The 19,272-nt window shown below is 51.5% G+C and overlaps 1 protein-coding gene across 6 annotated transcripts in view; it reads left to right on the top strand.

Annotated features, from left to right (window-relative positions):
• Zmiz1 (zinc finger MIZ-type containing 1) overlaps positions 1-19,272 on the top strand; it is a 199,934-nt gene that overhangs the window by 91,452 nt on the left and 89,210 nt on the right. For all 6 annotated transcript variants that reach the window (XM_057769310.1, XM_057769312.1, XM_057769309.1 and 3 more), the window contains 2 exons: positions 12,164-12,272; positions 16,358-16,471. In XM_057769310.1, the coding sequence (XP_057625293.1) occupies positions 12,213-12,272; positions 16,358-16,471 (174 nt within the window). In that variant the 5' untranslated portion in view covers positions 12,164-12,212. The remainder of the gene's footprint in view (positions 1-12,163; positions 12,273-16,357; positions 16,472-19,272) is intronic.

Raw genomic sequence — 19,272 nt, 5'->3', positions numbered from 1 at the left:
AACCAGACTAGCTAGAGGGTTGGTAGAGGCTTTTGGAGTCCAGGAGAAGAGGGTGAATATTTGAAGAGCCCTTGGTCCAAACAGGAATCAGACTTTTCCCCCTTAGAGCCTGGGTTTCCCCAACCCAACCTCTGCCGGGACTTGATGTTCCGTCCTTAGCCTGTCCTTGTGACCAAAGCGGACTTCCATGACCGCTTTGCTTTGGTGATCCGAGGAGTTATTTTGTCACCTGCAAGTGACTCCCTGTTCCATAAGTAATTTTAAATAAATCCTTTCCTGTCCCAGAACTTCCACGGGAAGCAAACACGCCCCTGCTGGGTTTTCCTCCTTCAGACTGTCAGAGAGCGTGTGTGCCAGGAAGTGTGCCCATCAGTCGGCTAGCAAGGGCCCCAAGCTCTATCCACACAAAGCATTGAACCAGGCACAGACCCACAGCAGGACAGCCCAAGGAAGTGTCTTCGGGTCTCCAGGCCTTCACATCCTAAGTCTAGGTTTGCATAGATCTTCCGAAGCCCTGTCAGCCCTTGCTATTAGCACGAGGCTCTCAGAATGTAGAGTAAACTAATGAATTACAGCATGATTACACAGCCCATAATTAACTTTGTAATTAATATGCAACTGCCACTTAAGCTAAAAACACTGCTTATAGAGACGTAAGGCAATGGGAAATCACAGGTCAGAAATGGGCTTCGGGATTTTTAGAAGCCTGAGCGGAAGCGGGGGATCATGCAAGGCCACAGGGCATGTTAATTAAAAGATGGTGAATAGTGAGAACCCAGAATGTTTTCACTCTGCACCTTGTCCTTCAACAAAGACCCCGTAGCACTTGCCAGGTTGATCAGCCAGCATCAGCTGAAACAAGCCCTGAGCTTTGTATTTTCGTATGTAGGGCAGGCCTTACCTTTCTGCCCACAATGTCTTGACCGTTGGGGGCCTGGCTGTATCCCTTCCTCCTCCAGAAAGCCTGTGGGTTGCCCTCCTTCCAGCCTCGTGCTGGGCATAGCCAGTGGTGTCTGGGCAGCTCCCCTGACCCATCTGCATTTTAGGCTTCTAGAAAACAGGGGTTCCATGTTCATTTTTATTTGATCTTATCATCATTCTCTAGCCTATCCCAAAAATTTAAATCTAGAGGAGTCCTTAGAAATCATCCCACCCAGAGCCCTCCTCCCACCAAGGCCAAAGTCAAGGGGCTAAGCACCTCAGTTACCTGGTAATATGGCCATGAACTGAGCAGGAAGCCACCAAAGAGGCCCACTGTGCTGTAGGCTGCTACCAGACAAGGAGCCATTGCGACTGTGGGATTAAGCCAGAGCCCTTGAAGTAAGTCATTCACACAAAGTAAGTCAGTCTTACACACACACACACACACACACACACACACATCAGCTGTGTTCCTTTGGGAAGGTTGTGTAAATTCTCTGGGCCTTGCTTACGATAAGATATAGGCGGTGAGACCCACCCCAGTGGACTAGAGTAAGAACTAGGTGGGAAGATGTACCTGAAGGAGCTTGTTGGAATGCACACTATATGTAGAGTCATCTAAGGTTTCTGCAACTAAGGAAACAGCTCCAAAGAGGTCAAGTGCATGTCCATAGTGCTGCACATAGACGCTGGTGTGCTAGGAAACACCCCCCCCTCCACTGCAAAAAAAAAAAAAAAAAACCCTGAGTACCCAACGATAGACCCCTGGGTGGGGGAAGGAGGGGTATTAGCCACAGCAGGCCTAGTCTTCTCCTTAGCTAGCCCCCATGATCTTTGCCCATCCAGGAAGTGGCTGGGCCTCTGCTCCCTGCCTAAGGCAGCCTTGCTACAGAGGAAGCTGTCTGGATTTCCAGGAGAGGCAGACATTCATGAAGCTTCTCGAAGTCTTGGATCCAGGACCCAGGGTTCAGTTCTCCCTGGGACTTCTTCTACAGATGCTTTGGAGTCAAGTCTTCATGTGAAACTGAGAGTCTCTCCTTGCACACACCCTGGTGGCTCTGCCATGTCTGATTGCTGCCAGCTTCTCTGTGTCCCCTCTGTCTCCCTCTTTCCTTTGTATCCCATTGGCATGCCTTGTAGGTTAGCATTTCTCAAGGTGAGTTCTGGGGACTTTCATGCTTATGGAATTTTGAAATGTGTTCAGGGGAAGGTGTGTGTGTGTGTTATGGTCCAATACCTGTGGAAATGTCAAGTGTTCAAAGTCCCGTGGGAACATGCAGAGACCATCTGTCCAGGAGAGCAGAACACACAGCATCTGTCTCATCTGACCAGGGCCTCAGTTCTTCAGGTGAGCCCAGGGACAGGTTACAGCCACTCGCCTAATTGACCCTTCAGTGGACTTCTCTGGCCTCTTGTCTCCACTGCCTGCCTGGACAGGCTCCATGTGGGTACCCAGGCCCTGCCTGGAGACCTCACAAGTCTCAGAGCCCTATTCCTTATCCACACTTTTTTAGACCCGGCCTTTCCCAATCCCTGCCTCTGCCTGGCGTTACAGCTGGAGGGTTTGGCTTTGCCCCACTTTTAATCCCAGTTGCTCATGTCCTCCAAGCCCCTGTGGAGACTCTCTAAAGAGGAATGTTGGAAGGGGGGTGGGAAACTGGAGAGATGGCTCAGTGGTTAAGAGCACACACTGCTCTTCCTGAGGAGCTGAGTTCGATTCCCAGCACCCAGTGTCAGGCACCTTACAGCTAACTGTCTGTGGTCCCAGCTCCGGAGGACTCTGACATTCTGACCTCTGTGGGCGCTTGCATTCATGTGCTTATACCCCCCCATACATAGACACAACTGAAGTAATAAACATAAATCTTAAAAAAAAAAAAAGAGGGGTGCTGAGGGTTAGTGCCTCAGTCCGCCCTCCATCCCCTCAGTTTACAAGCTGAGCCTCTTTTTAAGGCACTACTGCAAAATTTAGTAAACAGGCTTAAAAACTAGGCTTTTGGGTTTTTTCACATTGAAAATTTTTAACATTCATAGTCATAGCATGTAAGTCTTCACTAACAGGCGCCAGGCTTCTGTTGCTTCCTCCTTCCACAGATATTGTCCAGAAGGGCCAGGGCCCTGTACAGAACTAGTAGTTGGGGCTGGATGCAGATTCACGTTCAGTCACTCCCTGACTGAGTGAGCGCAGCAGTCGGGGTGGCTGCTGTCATCACTACCTCATGCTGGTGGAAGAGCCCAGGTCTCAGGGGCCAGCATATAATAGGGGCAGGATTTGAACCCAGTGGCCTAGTGCCTTTCCCACTAAGTCACTCGCCTATTTAAGACTGTGTGATGACAAGGTCAGGACACCCAAATGTTCTGCGAACCACAGAGTGCATGTAGTGCGGCTTCATGTCACAATCGCCAGGCAGGAAGTAAGGACCCACTTATCCCTGGAGGGCCTCTGATCTGAGACAGCAGTGACTTGGTCCCCTAACACCCTCATACCCAGAAACTCCCTGAGCTCAGACAAGATGCTAGACAGCATGATGGGGGCAGGAGCCAGCTGGAGAGAAGGGGGACTTCTGCCCAGAACCCTGAGTCACAGCTCTGCAGGGAAAACATGGTTATTTCGCAGCGGGCACAGAGCTTTTGTTCCTGTCACCATTGGCATGGGCACACAGCTCCCAACACCCCACTGTGGTAGCTGTGGACAAACTGTGGCCTCGTCTAGACTGGTATCTGCAAGGGCCAGGTGGGACCGGGAGAGGCTCAGGGCACCTGGGGCTCCCAGGCCTAGGCAGGACCTCCATGGGCTTTCGAGGCTCTCCTCTGCCCACACCCACCCTCCCAGGTTCATTTCTACAGGGGTGTCTGGAGGTAAATGTTAGGAAGCGGGTCTCCCTGCTCCCCCAGGTCCCTTTCAGGTCTAAGCCGTAAGAATTGCTGCTTGTTGTTTCCCGTCTGCACTTTTAGCCCTAATCTGTCTCCTTCTGTTAATTTTCCTTTAAAAAAATATATAGTTTTTGAGAAATTTTGAAAAATTTGATAAGCAGAAGCAGACAAAAGCTGCTTAAGGGGCTAGAGAGGGCTCTGGTTAAAAGCTCACATGGTTTTCCCAGCATCCACCTCTGAAAGCTCACAGTCACTTGTAACTAAGACTCCAGGGTCCAGGGGATGGGGGGGTCTGACCCTCTCTCCTGGCCTCCACAGGCACTGCGCTCATGTGTTTGCGTCTGTGTGCACGTGCACACACTTGTGTGGGTGTTCATGTACAATCAAAAATAAATTAAGAAGCTGGCCCATTGGACAGCCATACGCCTCTGTCAGACTGAGAGACAATGCACACTCACGCAGAGCCTCTGTTTTCCCATCTGCAAAATATAATAATAGAGTTAGCTATGCAACTGGGCTAGGAGGCGGCTTGGAGTGTGGCTGCGTGGCTATGGTCCTGCCATGCATGCGGGCTCCAGGGAACCCTGCTCACACTCTGGGTTTCAGAAAAGGACACCACATCAGGGATCTGGAAGTAGGTGTGCGGTCTACTTGATAGCCTCCTGCTGCTCGCTGTCTGTTTAGAGGTGAGTCAGTCAAGGCCGGACACAAGCATCCAAGCTCAGTTCCCTAGAACCTACATAAAAGCCATATAGTAGTGCAAACCTATTTCAGCATTGAAGTGCTTGGCAGCAAGGGAGATAGGCCGAGCCCGGAAGCTCATTGTCCACATAGCCTAGCAGAATCAACAAACTTCAGCTTCACTGTGAGATTCTGCTTTAAAAAAAAAAAAAAACAAGGATGGAAAGAAGCTGCAGAAAGACATCTTGTGTCAACTATGGGCCTACACTCGCACACGTACACTGCCACCAACATGCCCACACCACACACAGACACACATGTACACAAGGTTAACTCACCTGAATGTCTTCATTTCCCAGGTTAGCAAAGAGTGGGTGGGTAGACAGTCATCTGTCAACGTCCGGACTAAGCAAGAAGAGTGTTGTGATTGATTAGCCATGTCTGTCCCGGGTGCAGGAGTTGGGGGTGGTTCTGCTCTCATCCTTGCTCTCAGCCCAACTGTCCCTGCACTGTGTGGCTCTTTATGGACCTGTTGAGCTCTCGGGGGCTCCCTCTGGGAAATACTGTTGCTTCTTCTGCCCCGTCATGTTCCCCAGAATACCAAGTCAGTAGATTTTGAAGGTGTGGGGAGCCGAGGTAGGAAACAGTCAGAACACCTTTTGTGCCCAGAGCTGTAACTATAGGAACGTCTGCCTGAATTCACTGCTTTCTGGAAGACTCCGGTTTTCCTCCTTCCCCGTCCCCAGAGCTCTTGAGTAACCAATGGCCTCCCTAACCCCTCCCCATTTCCTGGTATCTGAGACTCTGGAATAGCCACAGGAGCTCCAGGCAAAGCCAGGTCAGGGCCTCTGTGTGAGCACTGCTGTCCTGGGAGACACAGTGGCCTGGACTGTGTCAGTCATCTCAGCCCTGCACGGCCCTGATGGTCACTTCCTTGCTCTGGGCAGTGGGGCTGGAAAGGAAGTGTCCAGCTGATGACGATCTGCCCTGCTCCTGTGCAGAATGGGCTGTGCAACAGAGACGCTTGTGGTCAGAGCAGGGACAGAATTCCGGCGCCACTGCTCAGCACTATGGCCCCAAGCAAGTCACTGGGCCTTTCAGAGCCTCGGTTTCCTCTCTGTGGCCAGACCATGATAAGTGGAACATAAGTCACCACAGAGCTGACACTAAGTGAGGTGATGCAGAGAACCTAGTGGGGAGACTGGCTTTGGGAAGAAGAAGAGCCCCAAAGGCCTTGCCCAAGGCTGAACCAGCCATTCCTTGCCTAGTGTGTGTGTGTGTGTGTGTGTGTGTGTAGGGCGTGGTGGTGTTAGGAACCTAAACTGGCCAGAGGGAACAGGAGGGCTTGACTTGGGGGTACCGCAGGTTGCTAAGGCATCCTGTGCCCAAAGGACAAAGAGCCCCATGCAGCTGCAGTCCAGAGCCTAGTGTGGGTGAGGACAGTGACCGACCTTTCTCAGGGCCACGTTCCAATGTGTGTGACAGTGACTTCTCTATACAGTCCAGGGCAGAATGTCAGGCTGCAGGTGGGCTGCCCTTTGGGACTCTGTAAGGCTGGATACAGAGTTTTTCTTTAACCAACATCAACAGAGGATACTCCTGTGAATGGAGGGGATGCTGGAAGATGGAGCCACTGAGAAAAAAGGGTCCACCCTTCCAGAAACCTCCAACATGGTGTCAAAGTATCTGGAGCCACTGGCCAGATGTTGTGGGCCTCGTGGAGCCGGTCACAGGGTGCTTGCTGTTTGGGTAGAGGAAGCAGGTGTGGGCCATTCAGAATCCTCTCTCCTAAGTGTCTTTGCTTGCTCTGCTCGTTAGCCCAGCAGAGAGGGGAGGAGATTTCCTGTCCTTCCATAGAAGACACAGGCTCAGGAGGTGAAAGAGCCTTCCCAAAGCCTACAGCCAGAAAGGCCTGGGTTCCCAACCCAGCACCCGCTGGAACTCTGCCCTGTACAGGCCTCCTGCCTGCCCAGAGCTTCCTCACTCCTGTCTCCTGCTGCCTGCCCTTCTTCCTGGAGTAAAACACCAAAGACAGAGTCTTGCCCTCCTCCTTTGCTTCCATCTTCGACTTCCCCTTCAGATGAGGGGAGTGGAGGTCTCCATCAGAGCTTCCCTTACCTCAGTCCCATCTACCCTTCCCCACACCACTCTTAACTAAAACTACATTCAAAATGATTTTGAACTCACTTAGATCAACCCATGAACTCGCTCTTGATCATTTTCCTAGACTCAAGATTTCACTATGAAAATGGGAAAGATTTGCCCATCGTTACCCAGAAATCATCCTTTTTGTCCGTGGTTACCAGAAATTATCCTTTTCACTCATGGGACACCAGTCACTTCTTAAGAACACTGCCCTAGATAGATGGCCAATACCTCCCAGCCCCAAGATCCCCTGGTTACAGCTAAGATTTCAGTTCTTGGTACCTGAGTGAGCACATTCTGGGTAAGGACTTCAAGACACAGAGTGCCACACATCCCAGCTGAAGGAGAGACAGGTGTCTGACAAGGACGCTGAGGACATAGGAACAGAGTGAGTAGTGCCACTGGGGGGCAGGGGTTGCAGTTTGGTGAACTTTGAGTGAAAGGGGCAGACATTCTGACCCCAGGGCAGACCAAGTCAGACTAGGAATCAGCCAGCTGTCCAAGGAAGGGACTTGGGATGTGGGTTAATAGTGGTGGGAGGTGGGGCGCCAGACCAGGGAAGGCCATGGGTGATGTTGCTTCATGTGTCCCTCTCAAAATCTAAAATTGCTATAGGGAAAGGTTGGGATGGTACCCTAGAGCCTGGCTTTTTTTTTTTTTTTTTTTTTTTTTTTGTTTTTTGTTCTGTTTTTCTGCCTAGCGAGACTGTTCCCAGCTGGCCAGCCCTGGTTCTGTTTCAACACAGTCTCTACTCAGGCTGCAGGTAGAGCCTCCCAGCCCTGCTGCTGGCCCCACTCTCCACCCCCACCCCCACTCAAACTGCAGATGTGCATGGTGATTGAATCATTTCTGCACACCGTTGCTCACACAGCTCCCCAGAGATGTGCTACTTGCCTGTGCAAGCTGTCAGGAGATGTGTGTGCTCGAGTGCATCTGGGCCAGCAGCCCATGTGTGCACATACCAGCAGCCCATGTGTGCACATCCCTTCTCTGGAGATTGCAGAGGGGCCCGTAAGTGAATAGCAATGCAAAAACACCTCTGCCCGGAGCTTCTAAGGTTTGCTAGCTAGGACTCAAAAGTAAGAAAACAGTTTATGGAATGATTGTGAGGTGTTTGTATGACACTAGGGAGCTACATAAAGGGCTCCGGGTGCCCACAGTACCAAAGGGGAAAAAATGTCCTGTCCCTGCGTCCAAGGCAGAACCCAAGGCAGGGCCCTATGTGTAAGAGAGCCAGAGGTTTTTGCTTGTTTGAGGCGTCTGTCTGTTCTGTCTTCTCCATTCTGCCACTGGCATCTTTGAAGAGGTTGACTTCTTAGTCCCTTCAGTTCTCCACAATTCATTCTCAGAGAGGCTTTAAGTGCACAGGGCAAACTTGACCTGAGCTTTGCTAGGAGATGATAGGTGTAAACAGAAGCTTCTCCCAGCACAACCACCCCTGGACATTGGGAAAACTCAGCCTGACGACCACATCCTCACACAAAACCATCCATACGTACAATGAACCCTGGCCAGTCATAGCTTCAAAAGAGGCAGTGTCTGGGGCATTGGGCCGTGTTGGGGGTGGGGCTGTCATGGAATTTTTCAGGCAGCAGGCTCCCCAGCTTGGGAAGAACCTTTGAATTTTGAAGTTGAGTACTTTTTTTCTACTGAGGTGCAGTTTCCAGGAAGCCAGACCCTCAGATGCTGGAGTTTGGCAGGCTGCCAGAGGATGACCAGCCCAGCCCTTTATTTTACAGATGGGGAAACTGAGACCCAGCTTTGCCCTGTTCACACAGTGGGGAGGGTTGCAGAACCCCAGACTAACTAGGAAGGCTTTGTATGGACACAGGTAGCAGGATAGTCAAGGTCCCTGATTGAACCCACACCTACTCAGAGGGCAACAGAGTGGAAGAGGCTACCAAGGCATTGCTTTGGGTTGGCACAGAGCCCCAACCTTCTTGGGTGCTAGAGCTGCAGCCACTAAGGGTTTGTAAGGAGTTATAAAGGTACCTGGAGGCAAACATAGCTGAGTGGTGCTTCCGTGGCAACGGGGCGACCTCTGCTGGCTGCCAAGCGATCACTACTTCCCGACTGCAGGGTGCAATGCTCAGGTTCTGGGGTGGCCTTGGAAACAACTGGCTTTGGGTGGGTTGGCTGGAACAAGGACACCCTTGGAGGCCCAGTCATGGCTTGAGGTAGCAACATAAAGGAGAATGAGGCAAGGGAAGAACAGCGTGTTAATGGTTATAAAGGCAAAGGTTCCCATCCTAGCCCAGCCATGCCCTAGTACTGAACTGCCAGCAAAAACAGAAGGTACAGAAGCCAGATTGTCCCCCTCCATATCTCGTTTCTTCTGACTAATGCTAAACTCTTCTCAGGCCCTGAACCCTTAACTTTCAAGTCCTTTCCCCTTGCAGAATTCAGACTTAATCATTTCCAGTCATTACTGGTGTTAATAACCCCATTCTCCACCATTGAGACCAGCTGGTTTTTGTTTGTTTGTTTTTATTGTTGTTTGGTTTGATTTTTCAAAACAGGGTTTTCTGTAGCTTTGGATCCTATCCTGGAACTAGCTCTTGTAGACTAGGCTGGCCTCAAACTCAGAGATCCACCTGCTTCTGCCTCCCGAGTGCCAAGATTAAAGGTGTGTGCCACCACCACCTGGCAATACCAGCAGTTTTCAAACGACACCTCAGCTAAATATAATGACTCAAGAAGCTGAAACAGGACCATCATGAATTCAAGGACAGCCTGGACTACATAGAAAGACCCTGTCTGGGGGAAAAATTGAAAGAATTGTATTGCATATCACCTTACCCATGTGATATGTACCTTTCTTCAGCCAGATACTATATTTTGTAAGTAAAAACATGATAGCTAGGCATCTGTAATCCCAGCAATGGAGAGGCTGAAACAAAATGATTGCCTGTGAGTTTGAGACTAATCTGAGCTACAGTGAGACTGTGTATTGGGGGGACCCTACTGTTGTCCCTGTGATCTGTAGTGTCTCCTGGCAGCTTTCTATCCAATGTCCTATGAATCTCACAGGTTCTGGACGCCCAGCTGGTCACATCTTGATTTGGTAGGATGGAGCCTAGCCTGGACTCCATGCCTGGGGAGATATAAATCATGTCATCTTGGACAAAACCAAAACAAAATCAGCTGAACTGGCAGGTTGGGAACAACTTTCTCCACTGATGCCCTGTGAATATTTGATTATAGAAACCCTGGGAAGACTAGCCTGATCTAGAATGGTCATGTCTGTCACTGTCTTGTCTCCTGAAGTGAGACCTGGGATCGTAGGAAAAGCAGCCTTGGGGCCCGATGGTTCCTGACCAGGGAAGTGCGAGCTCCTCATACTTGCTAGAAGCTTCCTTGGATGGGCTCTTAGGCTACAGACCTCCCTGTGTTCCTGGTACTAAATGGCATGGCCATCCTGGAAGAGCATCTTTGGAGGCAGAACTTGATGGGACCTCCAGATCCTCTCCCTGCCCCCATACTCTTGTCTCCTCATCATGGGGAAAGCAGAGCTTCAAAGCCAAAGTACTGAACAGAGCACTCCGGGCAAAGGGCACCTGTGTGCTTTTGGAGTGACTAGAAGGGAAAGGTGCCCAGAGGACTTGGAAGTCTCCACAGCCTCAGTTTCTTGCCCTCAGGGTGCTGCAGTTTGTCTGCAGTGCCCCCTGCTGGGATCCTAGGAAAAGCAGCCTTGGGGCCCCATGAGGAAAAGGCCATGAGGTCTTTTCTTGGTTGGACGTAGCCTATGAATTGGAGTGCAGATTATTCTAGACCTGGGGTTTCTTTGTGCTTCCTTTCCGACTCCCCAGCCAGCCAATGAAATGACCTGGCCTTGATTTTCTGGGTTGCTTTGACTCAGTATCCTTGTCTTCAGAAGCCACACTTTCCCCCCTGTATGTGTATGAATGTTTGCCTGAATATGTAAATATATGTACCACGTGCATGCATGGTACCCGAGGAAGCCAGAAGAGGGTATCAGACCCCATGAAACTAGAATTACAGATGATGAGAGCCATCACACGGGTGTTGGGATCCCAGGACCTCTGCAAGAACAGCAAATGCTCCTAACCATTGAGCCATCATTCCAGCTCCAGAAATCACACACTTCACAGGGACCCTGGCTGGAATTTTTTGCCCATGTTTAGAGTGGAGTGATCATTCACAGATCCTCAAATAGTGCCAAGAACCAAGATGACCTGGCAGATTGTGTACTATCGACCTTCTTCTGCTCTGGGCCTTCTTTTGTTCCTTTCTGCCCTGAGCTTTGTCCCTGGCCCAAGAACCTTCTTTTGTAACATGAATGCTGCCTGAGGTTCTATGAAAGTGTACTCAGGAGGAGACAGTCTGTTTGATGGACCCCTGCAGGTACCAAGGTGTTCTGTACCCCTACCAGCCTCCAACAAGGACCCACAGGCACTCCCCAGAACCTGTTTCATAGGTTGGAATTCGACTCCTACTGAGTCACAGTTTCCTCATCTACAATGTGGGACTATTGCAGTGTCTGTCAGTGCCCAGGTCCTGGAACAGCCCGTGACCATTAGCAGAAGAAGCTCAACCAGTTGTCACCTAGTAGATGACCTAATGTAAATGCAGACTTTTTTTCCCCTTTGAGACAGTCTCAGCAAAACTGGTGATCCTTCTGCCTCAGCCTTGCAAATGCTTCAACCATGCATACAAGTGCCGAGAGATCCGTGAACACTAGAAGATCTTGTCGTTTTCATGGGCCTAGCACTAGCCCCAGCACTGGAGATCTTACAGTGTTCCCGGGAAAGTAGAAGCACAGGGCTGAGCAGATGGGCGTAAGGATGTGTGGATGGTTGGATCAGTTGTCCTAGTTGGGTTATTATTACCGTGATGAAACACCATGACCAAAAGCAGCTTGTGAAGGAAAGGTTTACTTAGCTTACAGACACTTCTCCAGCCCACTGGAGAAGCCAAGGCAGGAAGTCTAATGCACAGCATGGGGGAGGAGGGCTGGAGACACCAGAGCTGATGCAGAGGCCATGGAGAAGTGCTGCTTACTGGCTTGCTCCCCATGGCTTGCTCAGCTTGCTGCTATATAGAGCCCAGGGCCACCAGCCCAGGGATGGCACCACCCACAATGGACTGAGCTCTTCCCCATCAATCACTAATTAAGAAAATGCCCCATAGGCTTTTCTGGCCATAGCCTGATCTTACAGAGGCAATTTTTTTTCAACTGAAGCTCCTTCCTCTCGAGTGACTTTAGCTTGTGTCAAGTTGACATAAAACTACCCAGGACATCAACAAACAGTCATTGAAATGATAAAGAAATGATGGGCAAGGAGTTGGGTGTCAGGGAGTATAAGTATTTGGCAGGTACCAGGACAATGAAAGGAGGGTCAAGATGAGGATGGGAGAAATAAATACAAACACAACCCCCACTTTTCCCTTCTTGCTGGAAAACCCCAGGATAAAGCTGGGTGCCCAGGACCCCTCTAGGGCCAGCGTTGAAGTGGAAGGGTAGCTGGAAGGCTGTGCAAGGTTGTCAGGTGTAGTGACACCCTCTCTCCTCTCTCCTCAGACTGGACCACGTTCATGGCTCTCGGGTAGAACCCAGCGAAACGGCCAGAATGAATTCTATGGACAGGCACATCCAGCAGACCAATGACCGTCTGCAGTGCATCAAGCAGGTGAGTGTGGCTGCCTAAGAGGTGGGGATGGGGGTGGGGGAGGGGCAGGGAGTAGGTCTGTGCTGCAGCAGGATGGCCCCTAAGTGCCAATCTAACACTAGATTCACACACACACACAAGAACGCCAGCACCGCCTCACCCCGACCTGGCTGTGTGACTTTGGACCAGTACCCTGCCTTCTCTGGGCTTTGCTTCCATGCTTTAAACTGAGGTGAGCATTCAGTGAGGTGTCCAACGCTGTTGTACCCCTTCTGCCATCTCCCTTCCCAGACTTCTGCTCCCGCTACTTGAAAAGGCCTGGTATGGCAAGACCCTCTGTGGCCCCAAGCACTAGGTCGATGGAAGCAGGAAGATCAGGTCTTTAGCTACATAGCAAGTTTGCAGCCAGGATAGGCTCCATGAGATCCTATGCCCAAAAGTTACAAGAAAAGGCTCTGGAAAACTAAATCATTTTACAGCAAAGGAAACTGAGGCATAGAAAGAAAAGAATACTCCAGTGGTGTTAGCTTATCCACACACCAGCTGAACTCCAGTGGCTGTTCACCTTCCATCTTTGCCCTGGGTTTTTGGTAAGCAGGGAACCCCTCACTAGACACCCCCCAAGAGATGGCTGGAAATAATGTTCTACCCTTGGGCCCAACCTCCACCCGAGGACTGTGGAGTCTCAGGCGTCACAACTTAATCAGAATAGAAAGGCAGATGTTTGCGGGCATGGATGACAGATCTGTCTGCTGGGTGTACCCTGGCCGGTGCAGGCTATGGCTTCCACCCTGGGCTTTACAACCGTGGACTCCCACACCAAGCCCTTCCAGCACAGCCACACCCCCAGCCTCCAGCAGTCCCTGGCATGGAGCACCCCAGCACTGTGTAGCCCTTCTCTGCAGCCCTCTTGGTTGGCTGCTCCTCTTCTTTAGCCTGAACCAAAGCTTCACAAGGTGTGCTTCTCAGGGCTCTTGGTCATCATAACCCTGAACTGTGAATCAGTTCATGGTGCCCAGCAATCTCGCCAGGCCCTAGGCAGCCTTCGGAGCATCTGCACACCCTGTGCCTGGGTTCGCGGGCTTCTTGGTCACCCAGTAACCTCACCTATCCTGCTCCCCTCCTGAGCTGAGGCAAGATGATCTCAAAGTCCACAGTGCCCAATGGTGCTCAGTCCATCCAGGGTGGGGCTGTAGTATTTCAAATGGGTATGGAGGAGGTTGGACCAATAGATGGTTCCGTAAGAGGATGGTGGGTGAGTGGGTAGATGGACATATGGCCGGGAAGTTAGATGCGTGGGTAGGTATAGATGATAGATGGATAGAAGGATGAATGGGTGGCTGGCTGGATAAATTGGCTTCTGGATGAAAGGACAGATGAATGAGTGGATGGGTAAGGAACAGATAAAGTGATTAATGGATGAATGGGTGGGTGGGCAGGTCGGTATCGAGATGGATTTGTTCTGGATGGATGGACAGACACATGGATGGATTGTATGACTCACAGAGGGACTGATGAGCAGCTGGGAGCCAGCCCTGGTTGGAGCATTGGTGTGCCCAGTTGCTGCCCAGACACTCAGAAATCATGGTATAGTTCCAGTCCCCTGAGGAACTGTAGAGATGGACAAGCTTTCTGATGGAAACAGGACATTGAAAACCGGGACCATTCACTTCTTAGAGTCTCTGCCAGGGATTCAAAATGCGTCCCTACTCCAGGCTCTCCACCCTCACCTGCTCCCTTTCCATCTCTGGACCACTGGGGTTCTTTGTCAAGTGGCCAGGTGGCCAACCTCAGTAGAGAAGCTGTCTTTAGGATAGTTGGACACCCACCCATCACTCCTTTCAGACTTATCTTGTGCCAGGACAAGGAGTGCCTAGAAGTTGCTCCTATCCTCTAGAGTCTAGTGTCTAGAGTCATAAGAGAAGCAAGGCCCCTGCTTGAGAAGCACCAGTTGCCTCTGGCCATCCCTGACCCCACTCTGTAACATGCTTATCCCACACTTCTATACTTGGCCACAGCCCCGCAAGCTGCCACCACCGCTACCCCCACCTTTCATAGATGAGGACTCTGAGGTTCAGTGATGGCTGCGTGACTCCATGACTGGGGTGGATTTGGGCCAGGTGTACACTTTGTGTGTCATCAAGACACAGTCTCTGAATATACTTAAGCCATAATGAGGCTACAGCCGGCAGCTCAAACAGAGAGAAGGGCCTCAGCTGAGGCCACCAAGCTCTAGGCAACAGCCAGGCAAGGCAACAGCCAGCCAAGGGGTGCTACTGTTTACCTCATCTGTGAGATGCATCCCATAATGAGCCAGCTGTGAATGGAGAGGAGGCAACACAGGCTGGCAAGACACAGAAGGCTGGTGCTCAAATAGGGCCTGAACAGGAACAGGCTTGGGGATCGGCCTTAGAGGCCATCCAGGAGCTCAGATCTCTAAAGGGCATTGCTATGGCCACCAGAGAGTGGCGTGCGGAGGTTGCTGGCACTGCTGGTTGGTTGTGACATCACATAAATAAACGAAGCACCTGACTGTCAGGTGGCGTGCAAGCCAGAAGGAGCCGCTGGGCTGCAACGCTCCATCAGAGCCCCGATGTTTAGAAGTGAACACAGAAACTAGCAAAGACAGCCACCCTCCCACAGGGTATGGTTGTCTAAGCAGAGGTCCCTCCTGTCTTGGCAATCTTGTATAAGGAGCAGCAACTTCAGAGAGTCAAGCCTGGGAGCCCCCACACAGCTGAGCTCCCACAAGGGAGGCAGGGAACCTTGGGGAGACTGAGATGGAGCCAAGAGTCACCCCATGTGGAGCCGTGCCCACCTGCCAGGCACTCTGCCTGAACTACATAAGCCCAGTCTTGTTTAATCCTCACTCAGCCTCGACACGGGCTGTTACTGCTCACTTGCCCTTTCTCTCCCCTCTGTTTTTTTCCTTTCCTCTTTCTCCATGGAGAGGGATGTTCTTATTGAGTCACTTATCTCTCACTATAAGCGTTTCTTTGCTTGAACCATGCTATGGCAAGCACAAGGAACCAAAACTCCCATGACCACATGGCAGTCTGTCATTCTCATCTTACAGATGGACGACCGAAGCTGAGAGAGGCGAAGGGTCCATCCGAGATTAATAAGGGCCTAGGCAAAGGGAACCCAGAGCCCTGACCCCAGAGGGGCTCCTATATAGCCCTATTTGGGGATGCCAGCTCCAAAGCCCACCCTGCCTTGCCTGTGAATTGACTCATACCACTGGCGGGTTTCCTGGTCCATCTAGGCCAGTGTAATCCTGCTGTCCCTACCAGCACCAAGGGCCCTGGAGCTGCTAGCACCCTGTACATGGACACCTGGTTTCTACGAGGACCTTAGCGATACCCTATGGGACCACACCAGCAGTAGGCCAGGTGCCAGCTGTAAATCACAGCTGTGACTCTAACCTGCCCTGTGGCCCTGGTCTTCTAGCTCCTGGTCTCAATGCAGGTGACAAGGACCCAGGGAGCCATGGGTCAGTGTTAAGGATGAAGTTAGATCTTTGCAGCTTCTCTGTGCTGACAGCCTGATAGCCTGAAGTAACACTGAAGGCATCAGGATTCTGACTTCCTGTATGTAAGACAGGAGGAAGAGACTCCAAAAGAGTCCAGAAAATCTGGATCTGGGGAGCAGGAGTATTTGGAGCTAGGGGCATTAAGCCACATACACCAGACTATAGGCAGCATTGTGTGCTAACTGCTCTTACCCCTCCATACATAATAGAGAGGACCTGGGCTGAGCAGAGGGTGGGAGGTGATGGGTGGATAAGAAGGCACCTGCGGGATCAGCTGCTTTCAAGTATGGAGACTGGGTACCACCTTCCAAAACCCCTCTGGGGCTCCTCCCCAGCACTTGCATCTACAGAGCACTTGGATGTCTAATGCCACTGGCTTTTACCAACTCTGGTTCTAGTCTTTGAAGTGAGTTGCTGGCCTCATCCTGCTGCAGCGGGCCAGGCCATGAATAGAGGGGTGGTTGAGAGAGCTGAAGAATGCGGCCTCCCTTCTGCCCTCTCTGTCCGTGTCCTCTTTGGTCAGGCCTGGGTGGCCTCCTCTTGCAACCTCAAGCCTTTTCTTTTTTCTCCACAGCACTTACAGAACCCCGCCAACTTCCACAATGCTGCTACCGAGCTGCTGGATTGGTGTGGAGATCCTCGAGCCTTCCAGCGGCCCTTTGAGCAGAGCCTCATGGGCTGCCTGACGGTGAGTCTCCATTCCCCTCACCCAGCACACTGGGAAACACGGATGTGAGACCAGAAGTCTGTGGGCCAGGGGCACCGCTGCCCATGCTGCAAGCTGGCCCTGCAGATCCTCCCCCACCCTGGGTCTCATATGGAGATGGTCTCCATGGGTTGTGTGGCTTCCTCACACTTAGTGAAAAGTACACTGTGGGGACCATGCTCCATCAAAAGTGGGACAGCTTGACTTCTAAGACTCTGCCTTCCTTTTTCCATAGCCATTTGTTTATCCCTTCATTTGCTGAACACTTATTGAGCTCCCCTACGGCCATCTCTCCATCCACTCAAGAACATGTATTGAGTCCCTGTTACATTCATCCATCTGGACAAATAAACATTGATTGATCCCTCATTTATCATGTGTTGTCCCCTCTGCCAAGTCCTGGGAACCCCAAGATAAATAAAACTTTCTTCAATTTGATTTCTTAGTAAGGGGCAGTAGTGTGGAGAAATGCCAGAGAAAACGGTGCTAGACCAGGTCCCACAAGGCAGCACGTGCAAAGGCCCTTGGTGTCCAGAAACTCGGTAGGGCTCTAGGATCCAGACGGGGCAGGATCTTAAACTCGGGACTGCAGAGAAGCACCTGGAGGGCTTCCGTAGTTTTCAAGTGTCCCCCAACCATGCGGCCGGCATAAGTGTGTAGCTGTCATGGCAGTCCCTCAGAAGGTCTGCGTTGAACTTGCGAGGGAGTGTGGGTGACACCGTGGCAGCCAGCACGTCCTGGGTGTGGAATGGAGGCATGGCCAGGCAGGAATGGCCGCTCTTGAGGAGCTCCAGATGGGAAGGAAGCAAAGAGCCTAGTTTAGCTCTGCCGTAAAAGAGGAAACGCGGTGACCGCTTTGGGATCCTTGTTCTGAGAAAGACTGAGCTGCCTGTAACACATGCCACCTCCCAGAACCGACCTGTTCTTCCAGCTGGCCCATTTTATAGAGGAGGACACTAAGACTCAGAACTGACTGCTTGTGGCGCCTAGACTTAAAAACAGCTTGGCCTCTAGCTAAGGCCTGCCTGAACCTAGAGGGGATGTTCCCGTCTGTCTGCAACATGACCCAGACCCTCCAAGGGCTCTTCTGTCGGAAGCTGGCCCCGTCTGTCTCACTGAGCCACCTGCATGGCCGTCTTCCTCGCCCTTCAGCCCCCAAGCACCCCTGTCCTCCCAACTGCCTAATCCTCATTGTGGGATCTGGGTCCAGCCTAAGCCCCATAGAGAGGACCAGATGTTGCCTAGGCCACAGTGTAAGAGAGGGTGGGGGCCATGCACAGTATATCACCAAACAAATGAATATGCTTCCCCAACATACTGCCCTGAGTTTGGCCTTATTGGAGATACTGGCCCTAGCCACCCTGGACAGACCATGAACTGGCCCTGCCTTGCCCTTGTCATTCAGCAGACATTTGCCAAGTCTCTGCTATGGTCACCACAGTAGCTCCGAAACACAGGCGGAACCCACAGGCCAGGAGAACAGAGCCTAGGTCTCAGCTGGACAGGACAGGTTCTGGTGGCACAGAAGCGGAGATTGAGAGCTGTGCTCGAGTAAGGACAGTAGTAGCTCTGGGAGTGAGCGACAGTGCAGGGCTTCCTGGGGGAGGGATCACCCCAGAAGACCCTTGAGATCTGCCAGGACAGAGATGTGTCTTTCCAGATAGAGGACACTGTGGACTCGGTGTCAGTTCCCTGAGCCTCATACCTCATCCCCATGATAAAGCATGTGCCTGTCCCTGCCCTCCAGTCTGCCTCCCAACCCCTCTGCCACCCTCCCCCTCCACACATGGCCCCAGCTGCACAGGCCTGTGAGCTCAGGAGAGCCTGCTGCAGGAGGGAATAGGAGAGAGGACAATCACAGACGTTGACCTTGACACCCAGTCTCTTTTCCGGGGCTCCTCCTTCATGGTATCTAAAGAAGAATCTGCCAGTTAGACAGGGAAGGGGTCACCTGGGTCACCATCCTTACCCCAGGCTGCTCGCAAGGAGAAGTGAATTCAGGGCAAGGAGGCTAAGCCCTCTCCAATACACACAGATACACACACACACACACACACACACACACACACGACTGCAGGCTTGGGTCCCTCCCTAGCTAGGGGACAGCTAAGCCTGCAGGTTGACACAGTTCCCTAGGTGACCTCTGAGAGCTGGCTCCAAATTCCTCGAGTTCTGGCTTACTTTGAGGATATAAATTAGAAACCACTCAGCTTCAGGCAGCAAATGGGCATGGAAGGGTTGTTGTTGTTGTTTGGATTTTTGTTTTGTTTTGCTTTTTTTTCTTTCCCACCAACTTCTAAGCTGCTCAGACTCAATTTAAGTGTGATGCTCTGGGCCACAGGCCCCCTGAACCGAGCCCTGGAAGCTTGTCTGGACTCATTCCAATCTACCGTCTTTATGAGATTTGTACCCATCTCACAGGTGAAGTATAACTGAGGTCCAGGAAATAGGTATTCACTTGGGTAAAGTGGGATTTGACTGACAGGGGCACATGCAGACCCCAGATTCTGAGCATCAGCTCCTTGGGCAAGTCCCCTTCCTATCTTGTCTCTGGGACAATATTTTCACCCTTTGAAGTATTGACACTAAACACCTATGCCAGGTGCCCCTCCCAAGGTCTAGGTACATGGCAGCCTGCCCACTAGCTGGTTTTTAGCATGTATCTAGTCTAGGGCAACCACTTGTCTTCATGCCTGGGGACTCACACTGAGCAGGCCTCGCTGAGATACTAGCTGCCCAGACAGACACATGAGTCTTTCTAGTGTCACAGGCACCGGCTTGCT

Source organism: Chionomys nivalis, chromosome 5 (genome assembly GCF_950005125.1).
Source record: "Chionomys nivalis chromosome 5, mChiNiv1.1, whole genome shotgun sequence".
Classification (NCBI taxonomy): domain Eukaryota; kingdom Metazoa; phylum Chordata; class Mammalia; order Rodentia; family Cricetidae; genus Chionomys; species Chionomys nivalis.
This window is presented reverse-complemented; position numbering and strand designations above follow the sequence as displayed.